The sequence below is a fragment of the Panthera tigris genome, chromosome X, assembly GCF_018350195.1.
Source record: "Panthera tigris isolate Pti1 chromosome X, P.tigris_Pti1_mat1.1, whole genome shotgun sequence".
Classification (NCBI taxonomy): domain Eukaryota; kingdom Metazoa; phylum Chordata; class Mammalia; order Carnivora; family Felidae; genus Panthera; species Panthera tigris.
The window spans coordinates 17,440,207-17,465,183 of NC_056677.1; the positions used below are offsets into that span (position 1 = coordinate 17,440,207).

Sequence of the window (24,977 nt, forward strand, 5' to 3'; positions counted from 1 at the left end):
GGTAAAGTCTTTGGAAAATAATAATAAAACACTACCTTTTGTTTACTAAAGCATTTTAAGTATATAATTTATTTAAGTGGAAAACAAATCCATAAGAAAATTATAGAAAATATAGACAAAAAATAATTGCTAGATGTACAAAGACTTAAGTGTTTTAAATATGGAATAAAATACAAATGAACATACTAATTAACTTCTACATAAAACTGAAAAATGTGTCAAAGTATAAGACAGATGACAAACTGGAAAAAATAAATACTTGCAGCAAACATATGAGAGAAGCAGAGTATTGATGTGTACTATGTGAATATTACATGCATATTTTTAATATCAAAATGGAAGAGATGAGCATATAGACATTTGAAAAAAGAGGAAACAGAAATTGCTGATAAGATGTATGTACCAAACAACAGAGTTTCAGAGTACATGAAGTAAAAATTGATAGAACAAGAAGAAAAAGGCAAATCCACAGGTATAATCGGATACTTCCTATCCACTCTCTCAAAATTAATAAAACTACCAGACATAAAGTCAGTAAGAATTAGAAGAACTGAATATCATCACCAAACAACATTATATAATTGACATCTTTAGAGTAATCCAACAAGAGCAGAATACAAATTATTTTTACGTGCCCATTGGCATATTCTCCAAGATAGACAATATCTGCCTCATAAAGCATACTTAAACACAATTTAAGAGAATTAAAATCCAGTTAGAGTGTATTCTATAACTACAATGGAATCAAACTAGAAATCAAACTACACACTTCTAAGTAATCCATGGATAAAAGACAAAGTCTCAAGGGAAGTAAAAAAAAATATGTTAAACAATGAGAAGAGAACAAATCATAATTTTTGTGGCACACAGATAAAGCAGTGATGAAAGAGATGTGCATAGGACTGAATGCTTATATCAGAAAAGAGATCTCATCAATCAGCTAAGTTTCCATCTTAAGAGAATAGGAAAGTAATTGCTAATCATTGTGTGTAAATTTTCAGTTAAGCAAGATGAAAAAGTCCTAGAGGTCTTCTATAAAATATTACAGTTAACCTGTAGTTAACCCGTAGTTTTTATTGTACTTGTAGTTAACAATATTTTCTTGTACATTTAAGGTTTTGTAAAGAGGGTAATCTTGTGTTAAGTATTCTTACAATAAAATAAAAGAAAATGGAAAAATAAGAAAAAAAATAAGCCCAAAGCAAGCAGAAGAGGGTGAGTAATAATGACAAAAGATCAAAAATCATTGAAACTGAAAACAGAAACACAATGGAGAAGTCAGTCAAAATAAAAGGATCATAAAGGAATACTACAAATAATTCTTTATACATAAATTTGACAGCTTAGATTAAATCGACCAATTACAATTCCTTGAAAAACACCAACTATCAAAACTTACCTAAGATCAGATAGATACTCTGAATAATCCTGTAAGTATTAAAGACATTGAATTATACTTAGAAACCTTGTGTGGTGGGGTATAAAAGGTCCAGGCCCAGATGATTTCCATGGTGAACTCTATATATTTAAAGAGGCAATAACACCAATTCTACACAGTCTGTTCCAGAAAAAGGATAAGTAGGTAATCTTCCATCTCAGTTTATGAGATGATCATGATCCTGATCCCAATACTCGATGAAGACCATAAAAAAAAGAAAACTACAGACCAACGTTTCTCATGAATTTACATGTTAACTTGTTAACCTACAAGTTAAAATCCTCCACAAAATATTGGTAAACCAAAGCCAACCATATATAAATAAAATTATACACTGTGACAAAGTGGGATTTATTCCAGGTATACAAGGCTCCTTTAACACTTAAAAATAAATCACTATGGGGATGCTTGGTTGGCTCAGGTAAACACCTGACTCTTGATTTTGGCTCAGGTCATGATCCAAGGGTCGTGGGGTAGAGTCCTGCATTAGAGCCTGCTTAAGATTCTCTCTCTTCTACCTCCCTCGCTCATTCTCTCTCTAAAAATAAATACATAAATGGATTTAAAATTATATCAGTGTAGTCCACCTCATAAGTGGGTTAAAGAATGAAAATCATATGATTGTAACCGTTAATGTATAAAGAGCATTTGGTAATGGTAATTGGTAATTTGGTAATTGGTAATGAATGGGTATCCTGTACCCATTCATTAGAAAACTTCTCAGAAGTGTAGCAACAGATTGGTAATACCTGAACGTGATATAAAGCATATATAAAAAGGAACAGCTAAACTTCTACTTCCCTTAAGAAACTGAATGGTTTTCTCCTAAGACTGGGAATACGGTAATGCTATCTGCTCTCACCTCTCCTATTTAATAATCTTTTGGAAGTCACATCCAGTGCAGTAGGCAAGAAAAGAAATAAAATGACTAGAGATTGGAATGAAAAAGCGAAACTTCCCCTATTTGCAGATCATATATATCCCTGTGTAGAAAATTCCAAGCTATCTACAAAACATGTTAGAACTAGTAAGTAAATAGTAAGGTTGTAGGATACAAAGTCCACACACAAAAGTTAATTGTATTCCTACATACTAACAATGAATAACTGGAAACCAAAATTAAAAATGTACAATTTACAGTTGCTCCAAAAGTAGTGAGTTGCCTACATATAAATTTAGCAAAATATCTATGGGATCAGTATGTGAAAACTATAAAACACTGATGTGGAAAATCAAATGACATAAATGAGACACATACTGTATACTGTATTCATAGGTTGGAAGTCTCAGTAAAAATGTCAATTCTCAAGACTCCCTACATATATAAGGAAATTCATATAGAAATTCCCACAGGGGTTTTTTAATAGCCACAGGCTATATGATTCTAAATTTATATTAAAGAGCAAAGAAACAAGAATAGATCATCAATTTTGAAAAATAAATTACTCAATTTTAAGTATTATATAACCATTGTAATCAAAATTGGTATTGGTGACAGGATCAACACCTAGATTTTTGATTGTGGAGAATGGATAGCCTTTCAGTAAATGGTTTTGGAACACTTGGATAGGCATCGGGGCAAAAAGTGAAACTCGAGCCAGACCTCACACATTATATAAAAGTTGACACTAAAATGAATTACAGAGCTAAAGGTAAAACATATAACTATAAAAATTTTGTTGCAAAATATGACTTTGGGTCAGGTGAAGATTTTCTCAGATATAGCCCTAAAGTTCTAATCCAGAAAAATTATCAAGTTTGACCTCAAATTAAAAACCTGGTGTGCTAAAGTTCCTGTTAAGGGGTTGGAAAGATAAGCTATGGCTCATTCTAGGGACTGAGAAGAAATATTACAGGTCACCTATTCAACAAAGAATTTGTATACAAAATGAGTTAGGAACTCTAAACTCAATAGTAAGAATACCAAAAATCCAAATAGAAAATTGGCAAAGGGCTTAAGGAGACATTTCACTAAAGAGTGACATATATATATGTATATGTATATGTGTATGTATATGTATATGTATATATATACATATATATATATATGCACAAATATGCACATGAAGATGTTCAGCATCGCCGATTAGGAAACCATTCAGGAAATACAGATAACTCTTAGATATAAATATATAAATATAAATTAGATATAAATATAATGTAAATAGATTTCTAAATAAATATAGAAAAAAACACCTTGGGGGATTAAAGACCTGAATGTAAGACCTTAAACCATAAAAATCCTAGAAAAGAGCAGAGGCACTAATTTCTGTGACATTGGCCATAGCAAGTTCTTTCTAGCTATGCCCCCTGAGGTAAGGGGAAAAAAAGCAAAAATGAACTATTGGGACTACATCAAAATAAAAGGCTTCTACACAGTGAAGGAAACAACAAAACTAAAAGGCAACCTACTGAATGGGAGAAGATATTTGCCAATGACATATCCAACAAAAGGTTAGTATCCAAAATATATAAAGAACTTATAAAACTCAACACCAAAAAAAAAAAAACAAAAAAAATGAGAAGACATGAACAGACATTTTTCCAAAGATGTCCAGATGGCCAATGATCACATGAAAAATGCTCATCATCACTTACCATCAAGGAAATGCAAATCAAAATTACAATGAGATATCACCTTACATCTCTCAGAATGGCTAAGATCAACAACAGAAGAAACAAAAGGTGTTGGTGAGGATGTGGGAAAAAAGGAACACTCCCACACCCTTGGTGTGAATGCAGACTGGTGCAGCCACAGTGGAAAACAGTATAGAGGTTTCTCAAAAAATTAAAAATACAATTACCATAGGATCCAGTAATTCCACTACTGAGTATTTACACAAAGAATATGAAAACACTAATTCATAAAGATAAAGGCACCCCTATGTTTATTGCAGCATTATTTACAATAGCTAAAACATGGAAGCAACCCAAGTGTTCATGGATTTATCCATTCATGGATAAATTTATCCATTTATCTAATGGATAAAGAAGTGGTATATATACACAATGGGATATTATTCAGCCATAAAAAAGAATGAAATTTTGTCATTTGCAACAACATGAATAAACCTGGAGGATATAATGCTAAGTGAAATAAGTCAATCAGAGAAAGACAAATACCATATGATTTCACTTGTATGAAATTTAAGAGTCAAAAAGAAATGAGCAAAGGGGAAAAAAAGACAAAGCAAGAAAAGGACTCTTTTTAAATATTTTTTTAATGTTTATTTTTGAGAGAGAGAGAAGGAGAGAGAAAGAGAGGGAGAGACAGAGGATGAGCGGGGGATGGGGAGGGGCAGAGAGAGAGACACACACGCACACAGAATCTGAAGCGGGCTCCAGGCTCTGAGCTGTCAGCACAAAGCCTGATGCTGGGCTCGAACTTACTGCAAGATCATCACCTGAGCCAAAGTCGGTAGCTTAACTGACTGAGCCACCCAGGTACCCCCAGCAGACTCTTCACTATAGAGAACAAACTGATGGTTACCAAAGGGGAGGTGGGTGGGAGGATTAAGGAGTGCACTTGTCATGATGAGTGGGTGATTAAAATAAAACCAGAAAAAAATGTCTTGGGAAAATAATTACATAGCTAATAGAATGGCCAATATCAAAAATACATGAGTGAAATATAAGCTTAAAAATAACCAATAAAGGACTTCTCTCTTATATGAACCCATGTGAGAGTGGGAGGTGCTTGAGTTGTAGTTTCCTAGAAGAAACAAATTTTTTGTAACCAGGAAGTGGTTCCATATAAGCCTTCCCAGTAAATTGCCTGAAGAGATATCAAAGAGTAGGCCTAAAGCACTAAGGATTCAATAATTTTACTAAATTTTCACCTCCATACCTTCTTTTATATTACTGACTTATTTTCTTTTCATTAAACTGGGCCTCCTAAATCCTGTAAGCTTTGGCCTTACAAAACCTCATTGTCATTCACAGATGAGAGAGGTTAAGAAGTAATGGAAAGTCATTGTGAATTCATTTGGTGGCAAAACGCTTGCTTGCTTGCTGCTATTTGTTCATAACAGCCTTGTAAATATAAACCTTATATCAGAATATATTTATTATATATGTACCAAGTTGTTTTAAAAAGGCTATGAAGTGACATAAATGATTGGTTTAGTACAAGATAAAACCTAGGTAAGTCGATAGAGGCAGTATATTAGTGTTTAACTCTGTTGACTTGTGGGCTCAGACTTCCTTGGTTTGAATAGCAGTCCTACAACTTACTAGTTGTTACCCTTTTTGTCAGCGTTCTCATCTGTAAAATGGGAATAATAATAGTGCCTATTGATGTAAGAGTTTTTGTGAAAATAACTTAGTACATGTAAAGCATTCAGAACAGTAACTGGCACATAGGTCTTCAGTGCTGGCTGTCAGTGTTAGCCCTGAATCGTGAGTATTTCAAGAAGGTAATGTATTGAAAATCTTCATTTGAAAGTAAACTAAAATGTTGTCTTTGCCTAAAGTACTCCTTTATTTGGTGTTTTATTGTAGAGGTAGTGTAGAGACCTTCGATATACCGAAGAACCAATAAATATTAAGAACTAAAAAAAGAAATTTGATGGAAAGCAAACATTATGTTTCTTGAATTTAATTGTTCTAAGCCATTTCCTCAATTTTTTTTTCTTAAATATGTCTTGAATATTGTTTTTCACTACGTAAACTTCAAAACAACTCATTTCCTATTATTCAAGATCTTAACTTTAGGCATTGCATTTTAGGACTTTTCAAAATCTGTTCCTATTAATCACTATTTTTTTTTCCTTTTCCCTTTATAGGTCACCATTTGCTGCTGTCACAGACTATTCAGTTACAAGGAATAATGTCATACAGCTCTGCTTGGAATTAACAACAATTGTGCAACAGGTATTAGCTGGCAACCTTTCCTTCTCTTAATTTATTATCTGTTTCATATTCAAACAATGAATAGTATTCCTTTTAACCAAGAGTTTGTAAGATACTGGTTTGGGAGTTTCTACTTAAAGACAAATGGTTCTAAATAAACCAAATATGTGGTTTGGGAAACTATTCATATATCCCAATAAACAAGCATTTTATTTACCAGAAGATGTAAAAATGTAAAAGTATACTGAACTTCTAGAGAAATCATTATAAGATCATAAGTCTGGTAATCTCACATTTTAGTGGGGAGGACTGTACTGCCTTTCACAAAATTAAATTTCCCCATTTAGATAACAGTCTAAGACTTTTGCTCTAAGACCCTGTTCTTTATTAGTACAATTATTAGTTTCATTTATATGTTGCACATATGAAAAAAATACTCATAATAGCTTTTAACAGTGATCCCTTTATGTGACCTGATTTTATTTTTACTTTGAATATTATCCAAACCAGGGATCCCCAAATCAAATGCCTTTAGGAGTACTGCCACTAATATAAATCAAGCCAGGCATGAGATATGGAGAAATCATAGAGTGATGAATTGACTAGTACATAGTTTATAAAATTTAATTAAATCTAATAATGAAACACATCTGAGAAGTCTGAAGCCTGCAGCCACCATTCTGTGTAAGCCCTGATGGCAGCCTCTTGCTGACGCTGCTTTCTTGGGTGCTGGTATCTGTTAACCTACCCAGTGTTTCAGAAAGAAAGCAGACAATAAAATAAGATGATACAGGAGATTTGGGGGAAAACTGATGATTTAATTTTTTATTCTACTCCCTGTCTTTTATTACCAGGGATAATTATAGGAAGGAGGGTAACTTTGTGACTTTTAATTGTGGAACACATCAGACATTCATCAATGTTACATCATGGCATTGATAAAGTCAACAACCCTTTGTTACTCAGAGACATGCATGGAGAGAGTGAATATTTTTATGAGCTTTGAGATACCCTAACAGTCTCACTGCATGTCTTTATATTTGATATCAGTAAATGTAATTTCTGAATTTACAAGGTCTCAACTGGATGATGGGGAGAAGAGTGGCATTTTAGGACAAGACTCAGCAAACATTTTGTAGAAGATAGATATTAAGTATTTAAGGTTTTGTAAGCTGTGTAGTGTAGGCAATAAGAGCCTTTTGAAACTACTCAACTCTGCTGTTTTAGTGTAAAAGCAGCGTTAGACAATGTGTAAATGAATGGGTGTGGCTATGTGCCTATAAAACTTGTTTTGCAAAAAAAAAAAAAAAAAAGCTGCAGATTGAATTTGCCCCTTGGGCCATCTTTTGCTGACAAGTGTTCTAGGGCATTGTTAGTCCAGTGTGGTCTGCGGACCAGCAGCATTATGATCCCAGGGGTAAAAAAGCAATAATATAACCTATGGGTTATTATTCTTACCCATGACATTTTTTTAAAATGTATTTTTTAAAACTCGATTTCTTTTAAAGGCATTAAACTTAACCAAAGATTTGAGATATGGACAACAGTGTGTTAGTTTCTTTCTTTTACTATGAGAGAGAAATTCTCTCTGATTTAGAGATGCATATTACACAGTATTTTTATAGTACTCTTCATAGCCTTTTAATATAGATAGTGCTCATTAGCAATCTATATTAAACAATAATAATAATAATAATATAAGAATTATTAACTGCTACATGAGAAGATCTGTGATAACTGTATTATGTGTGTTATTTAAGCTTTTTATTTATACATGAGACCCAAAACAATGAACAGATGGTGAAGTTGAATGTGAGAATTGTTTATTTTTCAAGTTTTTATACATGAGAAACTCCTATTGTCAATTCTATGAGAATGCCATCCATCTCATATCATCTTGCCAAGTAACTTCATTTCCAAGCATAATTATGACAGAAAGTGGGAATTTTTCAGTTCTTGTGTCTCCTCCAAACATCTGGACCTGGATAGCCTATTTAAAAGTTTACTTTTGAGTAATTGGCTGACTCTCTGTTGCCTTAAAAACGAAGACTGCAAATCTAAATGACAATTATGATGTTTTCTTGAAAATCTTGAGGAAGAGTACTCAGGTGTATTCATTTTCCCTTAATTAATGCATAATGTTTTCTCACATCAAAAAGGGATCAACAAAGTGATCTTGAAAAAAATTACCTTTAAGTGTACAGTGAGATCATATATGGAGAATTTTCTATGTTTAGAACTCACAGGTTCCAAAACATACCTTTGTCATTCTAACCTTCAGATGTTACATTGAGAAGAATGGCTGAAATGATTTTCAGTGAATTAAGATTTCCTGTAGAGAAATTGTCCAGTGGTGGAAGTGCGATTTCTGTCAGATATGACTAACTCCCACCTATTCTGCTATTTTTAAGAACATACCATCTAAATAACAAGTGATTCAGCTTTTGTTCCAGAATGTATGAATACCTGCTATTGACAACTACTTCATAACAAACATATGCCATTCTGATATTACCCTCAAAGGCTTATTTGTGCTGTCAACGCAACCTTTAACAGATGTACTATGTGGCTCAACATTCTCCTTAGGAATTTACTTTAAGACACTAATGGGTTTAAGTTTTGCTGTTTATAGGTCAGGAAACATGGTAGAGTATAGAGACGTGCTTTCAGAAGTTGAACTTGATGTACATTCTGTCTTGCCCAAATACAGAATTATTGAAAACACTCCAAATAATTGAAATATTCCAAATATACTCAGATGTAGAAGGACCTTCTGTACTTTCCACCCACTGTACACTCTGGTTTAAAGAGGATGCCTTGCCGTTCTTAGGACATTTTGTTCTAACATTACCTGTTTCTATTTTTTAAAGTTCAGTAGCTCTTTTGCCACAGTTCCTTCTACCTCACTCTCATTTTCCTATCACATGTCCTGTTCCACTCATCACCTTTAAGATGCTTCTGAACAAAAACCTCTATACATAGGTAGTTTTGGTTCTTGCCTTGCCCACTCCTTCCCAACTTGTACCTGACCAGATTACTTAATTCATCTACTTTAACTACATCTTTTCTGTTGTATCTTAAGGGAAATGTTAAGATACCAATTTCTCTTCATAAAATACATCTTCCTGACATCCTGATGTAATTTACTTATAAGTATAGAATCGATCACTTTCAGACTAGTCATCCCAAAGCCCAGCTTTAATTTTGTCACTTTTAGCAATTTTCCTCTAGTTTCCAAATTGATTACAAACTCCTTTCTTTGGAATTCAAGGGCATTCCAAGTATGGTACTACCATAATTTCAGTTTTACCTTCCAGTACTACCATATATCTTAATTGTAGTCTACTTCATGTGGATGACTTACTGTTAGTAAAATAGATTTTGTGTCTCATCTTTTTATGGTGTGTGGTCTCCTCAGAACATATCCTATATATCTTTATCTCAGCCTGGTAAAATCATGTTCTATTCTTTAAGGCCTCTAGGAAGTGCCTCATTCATGAAACTTTCACTATATCCCACAGCTCTTTGTACCTTCTTCCTACTTGACCATTTTTATTTAATGTAACTATTGATATGGTTGGGATCGTAACTGCCACCTTGCTGTTTGTCTTCTATGTTTACCATATGTTCTTTATTCTTTTTCTTTTCTGTATATGTTTTCATTAATTATTTTTTATGATTCCATTTTGTCCTGTTTGATGACTCATTAGCTATAATTCTTTGTTGTATGTTGTGTGTGTGTGTGTGTGTATACATGCAATGGAATATTGCTAAGCCATAAAAAAAGAATGAAATCTTGCCATTTGCAACAAATGGATGGATCTGGAGGGTATAATGCTAAGTGAAATAAATCAGTCAGAGAAAGACAAATACCGTATGATTTCACTCATATGTGAGATTTAAGAAACAAAATTAACAACAAAAAAAGGGAGACAAACACTCTTAAACAGAGAACAAACTGGTGGTTACCAGAGGGGAGGTGACTGGCAGGGGGAGGGGAGGATGGGTGAAATAGATAATGGGGATTAGAAGTACACTTAGCATGAAAAGAACTGAGTAACATATAGAATTGGTCAATCACTGTATTGTACACCTGAAAATAACATAATGCTGTATGTTAATTATACTGGATTTTTTAAAAGTCCTAATATGAACAACGCAATAAAATTTTAAAAACTATGGCATAATACTAAATACTACTTTACATACCATTTCACATCTTACCTATGAAAGTTATATTCTGCTTTGAATAATAATTATCTGACTTCCATTAGATTATGAACTTCTTAAAGACAAGAATGGTGTCTTGCTGATTTTCATATATAGTAGGTGCACATTACATACTTGGTAAAATAAATTGACCTGAGATCCAGTTATCCCCTCTGGTTAGCACATGCTCATTTGTACTCTTCCAAGAAAAATTTGGTATTAGATCCTTGAATTGGTACTCATTTTATTTCATCTCCTGTGTAAAAGCTGTCATTCTTTCTCTGCTAGTTATGTAAAGAACCCCAGAGAGGGGTGCCTGGGTGGCTCAGTCACTTAAGTGTCCAACTCTTGCTTTTGGCTCAGGTCATGATCTCACTGTTCTGAGATCCAGCCCTGCAACCGGCTCTGTGCACTGACAGTGCAGAGCCTGCTAGGGATTCTCTCCCTCCCTCTCTCTCCTCTCTGCCCCTCCCTTGCTTGTGCTATCTCTCTCTCAAAATAAATAAACTTAGGGGTGCCTGAGGTGGCTCAGGTGGTTAAAGCATCTGACTTTAGCTCAGGTTATGATCTTGGAGTTCATGAGTTCAAGCCCACATTGGGTTATGTGCTGACAGCTCAGAGCCTGGAGCCTGCTTTGGATTCTTTGTCTCCCTCTCTCTGTCCCTCCCCTGCTCGCTTGCTCTCTCTCTCTCTCTCTCTCTCAAAAATAAAATAAACATTAAAAAAATAAAAATAAACTTAAAAAATATTTTTAAAAAAGAACCCCAGAGATATCTAAAGATACCCATCACTTTACATCTTAGTTTATTCACTGAGTTAAAATAAGAGTATTGATCCTCATAACTACTTTCCAAGGTAGAATAAGAGCGAACAAGACTTCTGAAACACTATGCAAATATAGAATGCTAACAAAAAATATCTTTTGAGGAAACAGTTACAAGCATGATATATTAGTGTTTGTAAATCATCTCTTAAAATAATCTATTATTTTTCTACTGTTAGGTGATGTCATATCTTTGGTACCAAGTTTTTCTGGGCTCTAGTCTGTTACTACCTCTCATAGCAATAGGAATGAGGTTGATAAAATAATGAAATAAAATAGCTAAGTGTTTGTTTCTTGATAATGAAACTATAAGTGGTTTTATTTCATTTTGACTCTACTTTTCTGTATTTTCCAAATTTTCTAAAATGAATTCAAGTTGTCAGAAGAAAAAAAATGTTATATAAAGTAATACTGCTTTGTTTGATAAAAGAGCACAACATAGACAAATACTTATATTTTAAATGACATAGTTTACAGTCAGTGTCCATCAATGGTCTCATTCAGCCATTGTATACACACTAATCACTGCATTCACTTGGAATTGTATGCAGTATCTGAAGATAGGTATTAAACTTAAGCTACCAGTAAAAGAGGCCAATTTGAATAAGCAAAGTGTAGATTTAAAAGAATATATATATCTAGGGCATGCATTTATTGCCAGGCTTTCAAGAAATCTCATCTGAACAGTTATGATGATAGTTATACTTTGAAATATGCTGTACTTCAAATTATTTTTCACTCAACTTTAATTATTTTTATTCCCATTGCAACAAGAGGAGATGATCAATATCTAAAAATAAACTGTCACAAATAGCTTTTTTCCCTTCTTAACACAAAGGGGGTGGTACTATGAAGTAAGTGGAAAGTGCTTCTTGGTATTGGCTACTTATATTTAAAGTGGTACTAACATTAGAGGTGAAAAAAATATAAATTTCTTTTAACAAGCTCTATTTGGAGTGATTTATTTAATCCTTTATATCTATTTTACTTATTTACAGTTGTGATGGGGTTAGATAGTTATATTTGAAGTCTTTTAAAGAGATCCCTCCCCCAGTACTTTCCTTTCCACATAAGATTGGTTATCATACCACATTTGAGAAAAAGGGGAAAATAGTTTAAAATCTTAAATAGAAAGAATTCTCAAAGAACTGAAGCCTCATTTAGAGCACTGTCAGCAGAAAAATGAGGCAGGTACCCACACACTTCATGCCAGTACTGAAATAATTGCCATGATGCCTGCCCTAATGGGTCACAGCTTGACCTAAAATTATTCTATTATAACAGTTTTTTATTTTCTACCTCAAACACAAAAATGATTAGATTGTCACTAGTTAAGAAACTGACACAAAAGTATCAGTTTGCAAAGTGAAGCTTTGGTGGAATTCAGAATACTTAAGACAAGAGACAGAGGGTAGGGATAGTGACTATTGGGAGAATTGAGAATTAGGCCTATCGCTTCATGAGCATTTCACCTTGGACAAACCATGTACATTTACTTGTGCCATCTATAAACAGAAATAATTCTATTGTGAGTATCAAATTAGATGTGTTAAAAATTGTTCAAAAATGTGAAGTGCAAAACAAAAGTAATGTTTATAAAATTGGTAAGAAATACAGACTTGATAAAAGGAATTTATTTTAAATAATGAATATACACAGATATTTTTTCTCATTTTAGTGTTCATTTTCTTCAGCTGCAGTGAAATTCAGTGAAATCTGAATTATATGCTGAGAGAAAATTTTCAACATGATGTGAAACATTTTAGATCAGATTTTGAAATGATAATATACCAGAGTGAAAACTTCCTTTTAAAATTCAAGTTCCGGTAATATACTTTTACCTGAAATGTCTCCTCTAAATTGTATATATTAAAATGTCTTGCTGTTTTCTTATGGGTTTACTCATTTCTCAGCCTTTTTAGATCCATTTTCCCTGTCCTTAGATATCACTGGTTTTTTTAATAGTATTTGAAATGTTACTTTAGCTTCCCATTCCCAGCTAAAAGTTGGGTAAAAAAGAGAAAAGATTAGTAGTCTTTCACATGAGATTGTTTAAATTAACTTTTGAAAAGAAAAGAAATGCAGAGTAGAAGGAAATTTTAGAAAAAGTTCTTAAAACATCCTATTTTAAGTATGTAATTGTTACCTACTGCTTAGTCCACACTTTCCTTCCCCACCCTCTAAAATCTGAAGAAATGTCGTGTACTGTTCAAAAAATCTTAACTGAGAGAATCATCACCAAGAACTGAAAGTTCATTTAGATATTGAAAGAGTTTATTGAAAGAGATTATGATCTTTGCTTCCATTCATCCCACTGATGTTGTATGCCATAAATATAAACATTTGTATGTAGTATATCCTGCAGTATATTTTTCTACATTTTTTAAAGTAGTATCTTCTTCATAGAAAAATTTGGAGTAATGAAAAGAAAAGCATTGCTTTTAATCCTTCCATCCAAAGAAAATCCTGTTATTTTCCCTTTTTATTTCAGCCTCTTTTCATGTATATACACCTATATATTTTGAATATAGTTTTTTTCATTTAGTATTATTCCATAATTTTTTTTAATTTTACTGCATTGTCCATATTAGGACTCTAAAAAAAATCCAGTATAATTAACATACAGCATTACGTTATTTTCAGGTGTACAATACAGTGATTGACCAATTCTATATGTTACTCAGTTCTTTTCATGCTGAGTGTACTTCTAATCCCCATTATCTATTTCACTTATCCCTCCCTCCCCCTGCCAATCACCTCCCCTCTGGTAACCACCAGTTTGTTCTCTGTTTAAGAGTGTTTGTCTCTCTTTTTTTTGTTGTTGTTAATTTTGTTTCTTAAATTTCACGTATGAGTGAAATCATACGGTATTTGTCTTTCTCTGACTGATTTATTTCACTTAGCATTATACCCTGTAGATCCATCCATGTTGTTGCAAATGGCAAGATTTCATTCTTTTTTATGGCTTAGCAATATTCCATTGCATGTACACACACACACACACACACACACACACACACACACACACACACACACCACCTCCTTATGCATTCATCTATCAGTGGGTACTTGGGTTGCTTCCATATCTTGGCTATTGTAAATAATGCTGAAATAAACATAGGGACATAGGGGCACATATATCTTTTTGAATTCATGTTTTTGTATTCCTTAGAACTTTGTTTTTTAAAAAAGTTTATAACATGATAATATTCATTAATTTTTAAAAATACAGAAAACCATAAAGAAAAGTGATTTGACATTTCTATACATGATTAAATGAGCCCCATGGTAAGTCTAGTTGCTATCTGTCACCGTGCAAAGTTGTTACAATATTATTGACTGTATTTCCTATGCTATACACTATATCCCCATGACTTACTGATTTTATAATTGGGAGTTTGTACTTCAAAATCCCCTTCACTTATTTTGCTTGTGTTCCCAACTTTTCCCTGCTCTGGTAACCAACAGTTTGTTTCCTATATCTGTGAGTCTGTTTCTGTTTTGTTTGTTTGCTTCTGTTTTTAGTTTTTATTTTAAGTTTATTTATTTATTTTGAGAGAGAGAGAGCATATGCGTGTGTGAGAGGGGCACAGAGAGGGAGAGACAGAATCCCAAATAGGCTTGGTGCTCTCAGTGTATAGCTCAATGCAGGACTTGAACCCATGAACCATGAGATCATGACCCTAGCTGATACCAAGTCGGACACTCAACTGACTGAGCCACCCAGACACCCCTGTTTGTTTGCTTTTTTAGATTCTACATATAAGAGAAATCATACAGTATTTATCTTTTTCTCTCTGACTTATTTCACTTAACATAATGCCCTCTAGGTCTCTCCATGTTGTTGCAAATGGCAAGATTTCATTCTTTATTATGGCTGAATAATATTTCATTGTATATATACAAAATCCTTATCCACTCATCCATCAATAGACACAGTTTGCTTCCTTATCTTAGCTATTGTAAATAATGCTACAATGAAAATAGGGGTACATATATCTCTTTGAATCAGTGTTACCATTTTCTTGGGATAAATACCCAAGAGTGAAGTGGAATTGCTGGATCATATGGTAGTTCTATTTTTAATTTTTTGAGGAACCTCCATAGAGTTTTCCATAGTGGCTGTACCAATTTACATTCCTACCAAAAGTGTATGAGTGTTCCCTTTTCTTCACATCCTCACCAATACTTGTTATTTTTTGTCTTCTCAGTAATAGCCAAATTGACCAGTGTTATTTTATTTTTAAATCTTTATTGAAGAAAATGGAGAAAATATTCTTCAAAGATCAATATTGAAAGTGTTTATTTTTTAATGTTTATTTATCTTGAGAGAGAGAGAGAGAGAGCTGGGGAGAGGCAGAGAGATAGGGGAGAGAATACCAAGCAGGCTCCATAGTGTCAGTGCAGAGCCCAATGTGGGGTCAGTCTCAGGAATTGTGAATCATGACCTGAACCAAAATCAAGAGTCAGATGCTTAACCAACTGAGCCAACCAGGTGCCCTGAAACTGTTTATTTTTGATGGACAATTCCCTCTAAATTATGTATGTTTGTTTTCTAATCATTTTTCTTACCTGTATACTATTTTATTTTTTTAATGTTCATTTATTTTGAGAGAGAGTACACACATGCAAGCAGGTAGGAGCAGAAAGAGAGCGAAAGAGAGAGTCCCAAGTAGGCTCTGCTCAGCGTGGAGCCCAATGCAGGGCTCATTCTCACAAACCTGAGATCATGAACTGAGCCAAAATCAAGTTTGGATACTTACCCAACTGACCTACCCAGGCACCTATCCGTTATACTTTTTTCAATACAAATCAATAAAAATAAATTATTTATGAAGTATTTTCTAAATACATTTTTAAATAAAAATTTTCATAACATTGTCTCTCTCTCCCTCTGCTCATCTCCCCTGCTCATGCTCTCTCTCTCTCAAAAATAAAATGTATTAATAAGCATATTTTTTTAATATTTACTTTGGGGAGAATGCAAGTAGGGGAGGGGTGGAGAGCAGGGTACAGAGGCTCCGAAACAGGCTCTGCACTGACAGTCTGACAGCAGCAAGACCAATGTGGGGTTTGAACTCACAAACCACAAGATCATGACCTGAGCCGAAGTTGGATGCTCAGCTGACTGAGCCACCCAGGTGCCCCTGTATAAATAAGCATATTTATATTGAGTGTATTGCCCTTTTTAAAATGTATTACTGCTGGGGCGCCTGGGTGGCTCAGTTGGTTAAGCATCCGACTTCAGCTCAGGTCACGATCTTGCGGTCCGTGAGTTCGAGCCCCGCGTCGGGCTCTGGGCTGATGGCTCAGGGCCTGGAGCCTGCTTCCGATTCTGTGTCTCCCTCTCTCTCTGCCCCTCCCCTGTTCATGCTCTGTCTCTCTCTGTCCCAAAAATAAATAAACGTTAAAAAAAATTAAAAAAAAAATGTATTACTGCTGTTTAATCCAACCTGTTTTATCTTAATCAGGTTGTTATTTACTCAAGGTAAATGCTTGAGAGAAAAGAAGAGCTTTTCTAGGATTTATTGAATTGGTATTTGTGGTTTAAATTCTTAGACCATATTATCTGTGAATACTAAAAAATTAAAAATAAAGATTGCAGAATTTTGTAAAAATAAATATCCTAGAAGTGATTTTTTTCTTTTGAGAGGTGGGGAGTGGGGACAGTCAGAGAGATAGAGAGAATCTTAAGCAGGCTCCACGCCCAGCACAGAGCCTGACATGGGGCTCCAGCTCACAACTGTGAGATCATGACCTGAGCCGAAACCAAGAGTCAGACGCTTAACCAACTGAGCCACTCAAGCACCCCGATAGCCTAGAAGTGATTTTTAAAATTTCATTAAGGAGAGGTGCCTGGGTGGCTCAGTCGGTTAAGCATCTGACTCTCATAACTCAGGTCATGATCTCAAGGTCTATGAGATTGAGCCCTGAATTAGGCTCTGTGCTGGCAGTGCAGAGCCTGCTTGGGATTCTCTCTCCCCTCTCTCTCTCTGCCCCTCCTCCCTGTTCACTCTCTCTCTCTCTTTCAAAATAAATAAACATTTGGGGCGCCTGGGTGAGTCAGTTGAGCATCTGACTGTTGATTTCAGCTCAGGTCATGATCTCACACTCATGGGATCAAGCCCTTTGTCAGGTTCTGTGCTGACAGTGCAGAGCCTGCTTGAGATTCTCTCTTCCCTCTCTACCCCTTCCCTGCTCATGTTTTTTCTCTCTCAAAATAAATAAATGAAAAATTAAAAATAAACATTAAAAAATAATAAAATACAATTTAATTAAAGATTTTTTTAATGTTTATTTTTGAGAGAGAGCACGGGCAGGGGAGGGGCAGAGAGAGATGGGGACAGAGTATCTGAAGCAGGCTCTGAGCTGACAACAGCAAGCCCAATGCAGGGCTCAGACTCACGAACAGCGAAGTCATGACCTGAGCTGAAGTCGGACACTTAACCGACTGGGCCACCCAGTCTCCCTTCATTAAGTATTTACGCAAGGAAACGTGCCCTATAAGTTTTCTGACAATAGCTATTATATTTTGCTTCATTACATTTTATCTGTGTGAATGGTACATCCTTTACCTTCTTGGTGGACGTTTTATATCATTTACATTTTATGACAAAATAGGGTAGTGGGCTTTGATACAAAGTATACCTGAGTTCATCATCTTGGCTCTGCTTTTTGACAGGCTATATGAACTTGGACAAATTGCTTCACATCTCCGATACTCTTTATATGTAAAAGTGCATCATACCTTGTTGGATAATTTTAGGGTTGCAGTGAATTAGTAGAAGATCTAGCCCATCATCTGGCATTTAGTGGAAACTTAATAAATGGCCATTTTACTTACCCTATATGCAAAAGAGCCTTTGGAAACTCTAAACTTAGCTAGTTTTTGCTCTGCAGATACTTAAAGGAGTGTTGCCCTGCTTACTTTTGGTATTGAGTAGCAGTGAAGAAAGACCTATTTCTAGAAGGAGTGCTTTTTTAAAAAGGACTTTGCTTTAATTTAGGATGTTCTTTAGAGTTTAATGCAAATTGATTACTGTGCTTCATATTCTGGAAGATATTTTTATGCAAACTGGAACAAATTTTGATCACCTGTGAACCTGCCATCCCTGTCCAACACATTCAAATTACCTAGAGTTGAAAATGGAGAACTCAAAACATGTAAAGGTAAAATGCCAGTGTGTAATACTCAGTCCTACAGAATGCGTGTTGTAGAAGGGATATTAAGATTCAGGTAGTAAATATATGTAAAGTTCTAAAGTGGGGGGTATAAATTACTGGGATAGGCACTATATATATATTCTATGGTTCATATAGTCAGTATTAAAACCTATAAAAGCCCAACTAGGAGAGTCTCTCATTCATCTCAGACACAACTTTAAATAATATATTTGCTATATTAGGGTTAGTGTTTAAGCCTTCCTGAATGAGACATTCTAGGTGACCTGAAAATTGGACTGGGGCTTTTGAGATTAAAACTGGGACATTTCAGATCAAAAACCAGGGCAGATTTTATATGCAAATTTTAAACAATATGTATTATATTACTTAGTATACTTGTTGATGGAAACATAAAAGGTGATTCTGTTTTATTTTGTGTTTAAACAGCGTATTTAATTCAGTGTAATTATACTTAATCCTTTGCTTTAGCTTTTTAGTTGATCATGAAGAAGCAAAACTAGTGTTTTTTTTTTTTTAAACTTCTGTATATAATCCTAATACAGTGAATCATAAGTTATAGCTAGAACTATTAGGCATAGTAGCCAGATAACTTGAGGACTTTTATTCTAAAGACAAATACAAAACTAAAAAAATACAGAATTTGCAAAGCCGAGATTATATTATATATGTATGCCTGTATCTCTTAAAAGACCTAGAAGGTAGTCTTAAAACAAATATAAACACACACCGAAATCCTCATTCTTGATATAAAATATAAAATGTTTATTGGTAGCTGTAAATTTTCTGAAGGCTCAGAACGAAAAGGTAATTAAGAGTGATGAAATTACCACATGCTAAGACTTTAGCAAAGCACTATTTAGAACATTGGGACATAATCATTTATTATTCTTCCAGCTTTCTGACATTGGCCTGACTTATGAACAAAAACTTAAAAACTTATGTAAATTATATGAAAATGAATTCTGAAATTGATTCTTTTCAAAGCTTTATTTTTTTAAAATACCTAGACTATATTATGTGAGCATCCTGCCAAAACACTTTTAAAGATGTAGACCGTATCACTATCACCAATAACAGAAGACGAACTAGGGTTGTGTACTAATCAAATTCTTTTATATGGCAAATAGCAGGCTACTATTTCTCAGACATCTTTTTTCTTCTGTGTATTATATTTTTAAAGTTTATTTATTCATTCTGGGAGAGTGCATGCACGGGAGGAGGGGCAGAGAGAGGGCATTCCAAGCAGACACCATGCTGTGCTGCTAGTGCAGAGCCCAGTGCAGGGCTCCAACCCACAAACCATGAGATCATGATCTGAGCAAAAATCAAGAGTCAAATGCTTAACCCATGAGCCCTCCTCACCCTACTAAATATCTCACTAGGCTTTCTGTTTCTTCACATTTAAACTTTCTGCACAAAGGATTATATTTTTAAATTTATGTAGTATTTTATACATATACAAAAGAATGCATGTCATATATGTGTGTGTTTGTGTATGTTATGAAGCATAACAATGAATACTCATGAATCTGTCATATAATAAATAGGACATTACCAATATTATTTTAGTTATATTTGTGCTCCTCCCCAATCTCCTCATGCTGCCTCTTCTCAGAGTGTTTGGTTTTTCTCCTTAAAATAGTTTTAGATACTTTTCTAAAACCCTTTTTAATTATACTTGTCTTTGTAAAAATGGTATCACTGTGCATAATACCTTTTTCACTTGATTTGTGTTTCTGAATTCATTCATGTTTTGCCCAGTTACTGTAGTTCATTCACTTTTACTTCATATAATACTTAATTGTGTCTATATACTCCAATATGTTTATCGCTTTTTGTGACAATGAATGTTTGGACATATACCTACTTTTAAGTATATTACATAGGAGGGTAATTGCTGTGTTGTACAGTATGTACATGCTCATCTTTATAATTGTACCACATCCTGTTCTGAAAGTTTTATTGCTCATTTATGTAATGTACTTTCATTGTCTTTCATTGTCTGAAGTACTGTCTGTTCATCATGCTGTCTTATGATGGAGTTCACCTTTCAAGAAGCTATTAAAATTTTCTCACAAAGACCCTATAAAGATAGAACTTTTACCATTATTGCTATGTTGTGTACATGGAAACGTGTAGAAAGGTGGGTTAGGTGATTCTTAACCCTATAGGTGATAAAATAAACTTCAGAAGAGAGTCCTGATATGTTACCATTTGTATTGTACTGTGATTATTCTCTTTAAAGAATAAAGCCAAAAGTAATACCAATCCATTTAAGAAAATATTTGCTGTGGGAGACTTAGTGAAGGCAGGTATCTGTATCATGCATCTCTGTGTCTCTAGTGCCTCGAAAATAAATGATTGTTGAAATCATTCATTTTCCCCTTAAAATTTCACCAAAAAGGGGCTACAGATTTTTGATTTAGCTGCTGTAACTCTCTGTGATACTGGTGAAGATCTAAAGAGAGCCAAACAGAAAAAAGAAATGATCCTTCAAAATTGATGAAATCCAGGTATATTGTAAGTATTACAAATATACAATTAGTGCTTTACATTTTAAGGTTGCTCGTTCCTATTTCTTCTATTAATTCTTACAACTACAGGGAGATGAATGGGGGTGGGAAGGAAGAGTGGTGACAGTATCAGTCTTCTCCATGAGACAGGTAATGCCCTAGTGAATTTGAGGAGGGAGAGGTGGGCTGAGGGGTTACTTTGGAGAGGACCAAAGCCTAGGAGGAAAGGGCTGGTGTTGGAACTAGAAAAGGGTACCATTACTGTCTAGTCTGCAAACCCTCCCCAAATAAACCCATGTGTGCATTTCTGACTATCATTAAGCATGCTTTTGTAGCTTAAAAATTCCAATTTTGATTTGGTACCAAATATGGAAACCTGAGCCATAAAGGAATATATAATATAATGCTGTGAGACTATGTAATGCTAGAGTGGGAGTTATAAAAGTACCTAAGCTGGAAAAATCAAAAGGTTCGATTAGATACCTTTATGGGTTCTGGTTCTGTAACTATTTTATGAATCTGGCTCCAATTTAGGTGCCATCCCCAAACTTTTTCAATGCCTTTTTGTCTACAGTTGGGCTATTTAGCAGTTACTAATAATATAACTGTGAATTTTTGTTTTAATATCTCACTGTTTTCTATAGCCCTCCTTACCCTACTAAATATGTCACTAGGCTTTCTGTTTCTTCACATTTAAACTTTCTACACAAATATTTTACTGCTGTCTCTCCCCACAAGAATTCTGAACAGCCTTTTAGAAATGAAATGTATACTGCCCTGGGCTCTTCTGTTCACTTTTGTAACCTCTCCCTTAAACTATATCATCTAAATGCTATTCCTTATGATGTTTAAAAATTATTAGCAAGAACAAAGGGTCTATATAAAATTTAATGGGCAGGGAATATTAACATTGATATTTTGAGGTTGGCCAAGTGCTTTTACAACATATTATCAGATTTGTTTCTTACAATAATCCAGTGAAGTAGGTAGACCAGATGTCATTATCTCAATTTTGTAAGTGAGTAAATGGAATTTAAGATAGGGAGAGTGACATTAAGTGTCATGGCCAGGACTTAGATCCATGCTTTGACATTGTAATACTTTCTGCTCATTGCTCTTCAAATTGGCTTTACCTTAGAATGAAGTAATGAGCATTTTGGGGCACCTGGGTGCTTAGTTGGTTGAGTGTCCAGCTTTGACTCAGGTCACAATCTCGCAGTTCGTGAGTTCGGGCCCCGCGTCGGGCTCTGTGCTGACTGCTCAGAGACCAGAGCCTGCTTCGGATTCTGTGTTTCCTTCTCTCTCGCTCCTTCCTTACTTGTGCTCGGTCTCTCTCTCTGTCAAAAATAAACATATAAAAAAAAGAATGAAGTAAGGAGCCTTTTAAACGTACTGATATCTGTGCCCCATAAGACCTACTAAATTAGATTCTTGATGGTGGGGCTTGGCATCAGGAGTTTTTAAATGATGGCTCCATTGATTCTAAAATGGAGCCACTGTATTCATACTTAACTAGTTTATTATGAGATGAGTATGATGTGAGAAGAAAATGTATGTGTTCAAGAACAGTGTTTTCTCAAAAGCAGGGCCATGGACTATGATTCATCTGGGGAAGCTTGTTAAGATGCAGATTGTTCAGACTCCACCACAGGTTGAATGACTGAGTCCTATGGATCAGCAGGTTCAACTATTTATAGGTGATATCAGCCCAGAGGCCACACATTTACAAAGGAAGCTAGTTAAAGTTTTGAATATGTAACTCTAGTTATCAGTTGTTCATAGTCAATCTGTGCCATAAATGCTTATCCAAAAGGATTAAACGTGTTCTTTAAAACATCAAATGTAAGATATTAATGAAAATGGTCATTGACCATTTGTCATAAGGGGAGAATTGGTATTAGAAACTAATGTGTTGGAAACTAGGGTTAATAAAATAAGGAGGAATAATAATAACATTTTAGCATGTTATGAATCATTCTGCCTTACATGGATTATGTTATCTAATCATCACAAATATAGATTTTCATACTTATAAAAGGTTAAAGCATACCAAAAAAAATAGAGCTACTAGTTGTCGACACTGATTTTTTAAGGCATTTGTCTCTGCTGACAAAATAGTTTTTTTTTTCCAAAGCAGTTTTTAATAACCCAGTCCCCTTGGATTGGGTCAGCATGACCAGCAACATCAGATAGGTAATTCAGATGAAATTAGGCCTTAACACAAGTGAAATAATGGATTGAAATTATAACTGGAAGTGGAAGATTGAAGAACTGATCAGAATTAAGTAATTAGGATAAGTGAGCATGAATAAGACTTATAAAATTAGGCAAAAATTATATATAAATTCAAGATGGTAAAAGACTAGGTTTGCATAAAGGTGACAGAATGTTATCTGAGGCTGACTGGCAAATTATATTGTGTGAGGAGTGACATAGCACCTCTGAAAAGTAGCACATTTCCTGAAATGAAGTACAGGGTATAAAATTCATGGACTTGGGGAGAGGCACTCAGTCTAGAGCATGAGACTCTTGATCTCAGGGTCATGAGTTCAAGCCCAATGTTGAGCATAGAGCTTACATAAAAAAATTTCATGTAATAGTTATTGCATTAAAGTCTGCTTTGGTTAGGTCTTCATTTGCATGTGTGTTCTATTTTTGCCCCTTGCATTTAGTGGAAGATTGTATCAGTCAAGTTAAGCTAGATTATGCTGCAATAATCAACAACCTGGAAATATTTGTGCTTTTAGTATCATTCATGACCAGTGCTCATGCTCCATGTCAATTCTGGGTTACTATAGCTCTACTCCACATCCTCTTCACTTCAAAGCCCAGAGTAGCCTCTTCTTGAACACTGCTGGTCATCACAGCAGAAAGGAAAGAGAGCATGGTGAACTATGCACTAGTTCTTAATGTTTCTGCATGCCAATGGGACACATCACTTCTGCTTGCATTTCATTGGACAAAGTAAGTCGTATAGCCATGGCTGACTTCGGTGGCTCCAGGATGTTTATTTTTTCTTTAAAAAAAAAAAAAAAGGGAATGTATATTTAAAAATCATAATACAAATCTGGCACAGTAATGAATCTATAAAGAATTCCAGGATAGCATTATACTAGAATTTTAAGGAGAGTACTTTTTTATGTGTATGAACATAAGGAAAGCACAATAAAATTAAATTATGTGGAAAACATTTTTAAAGATCCAAAAAAATATCTTAGTAAAGGTTGAGTTTGAAGAGTTTCTTCTCTCTCCTCAGTGGTGTGTTTATATGCATTGGTTTGTCTCTTAGTATTTTAACTATATTCTACTGCAATAGTGGTGGGAGGGGAAGACCTTTTGAAGTTTTCCAAAGCATAAAATTTTCTTTATAAATCACGCAGTGCTACTACCAGGAAACGCTAAATGGATACTCATTATTTATGATAATGACTTTTGAGGATATACAAAACTAAGCCTAGATGTGGGCTGGTACTGTTGCTCGGACAATTTAGTATTCATTAGGATTTAAATAATTTATTATCATCAGTGATCTAAAAATATTTATTGAGTGCCTGAGTACAAATGTTATTTTTTCAGATGTTGCATATAATGAAAAGAAATGTTTCCATTTTGTCCAAGTAAATGCATTGTAAATAGATAAAAAGGACAAAAGTATGTAGGCTAAGGAACTTTTAAAATTAATACTTGGAATTTGTTTCAAATATACCATAATTTCCATTTATTTTCTGGCAGCCAAGTGGATGATCTTGAACTGATGAATTAATGTTTAATTTATATTTTCATTTATGATGTGGCATGGTATTTATCTTTGCTTGAACTCCTTAGTTGAATTTGTCATGGGGGAAAAATTGTCTCTTGTCATTTAGACCCTATAGATTTTCTTTCCCTTGTGATATATTAGATGGTCATTATTGCAAGTAACTTGAACATCTGGAATCTATTGTAGCTTTTTATTACA

At 34.4% G+C, this 24,977-nt stretch overlaps 1 protein-coding gene across 4 annotated transcripts in view; it reads left to right on the top strand.

Moving 5' to 3' along the window:
• Positions 1-24,977, top strand: part of CNKSR2 (connector enhancer of kinase suppressor of Ras 2) — a 297,547-nt gene that overhangs the window by 93,500 nt on the left and 179,070 nt on the right. For all 4 annotated transcript variants that reach the window (XM_015540102.2, XM_042974263.1, XM_042974264.1 and 1 more), the window contains exon 4: positions 6,223-6,310. In XM_015540102.2, the coding sequence (XP_015395588.2) occupies positions 6,223-6,310 (88 nt within the window). The remainder of the gene's footprint in view (positions 1-6,222; positions 6,311-24,977) is intronic.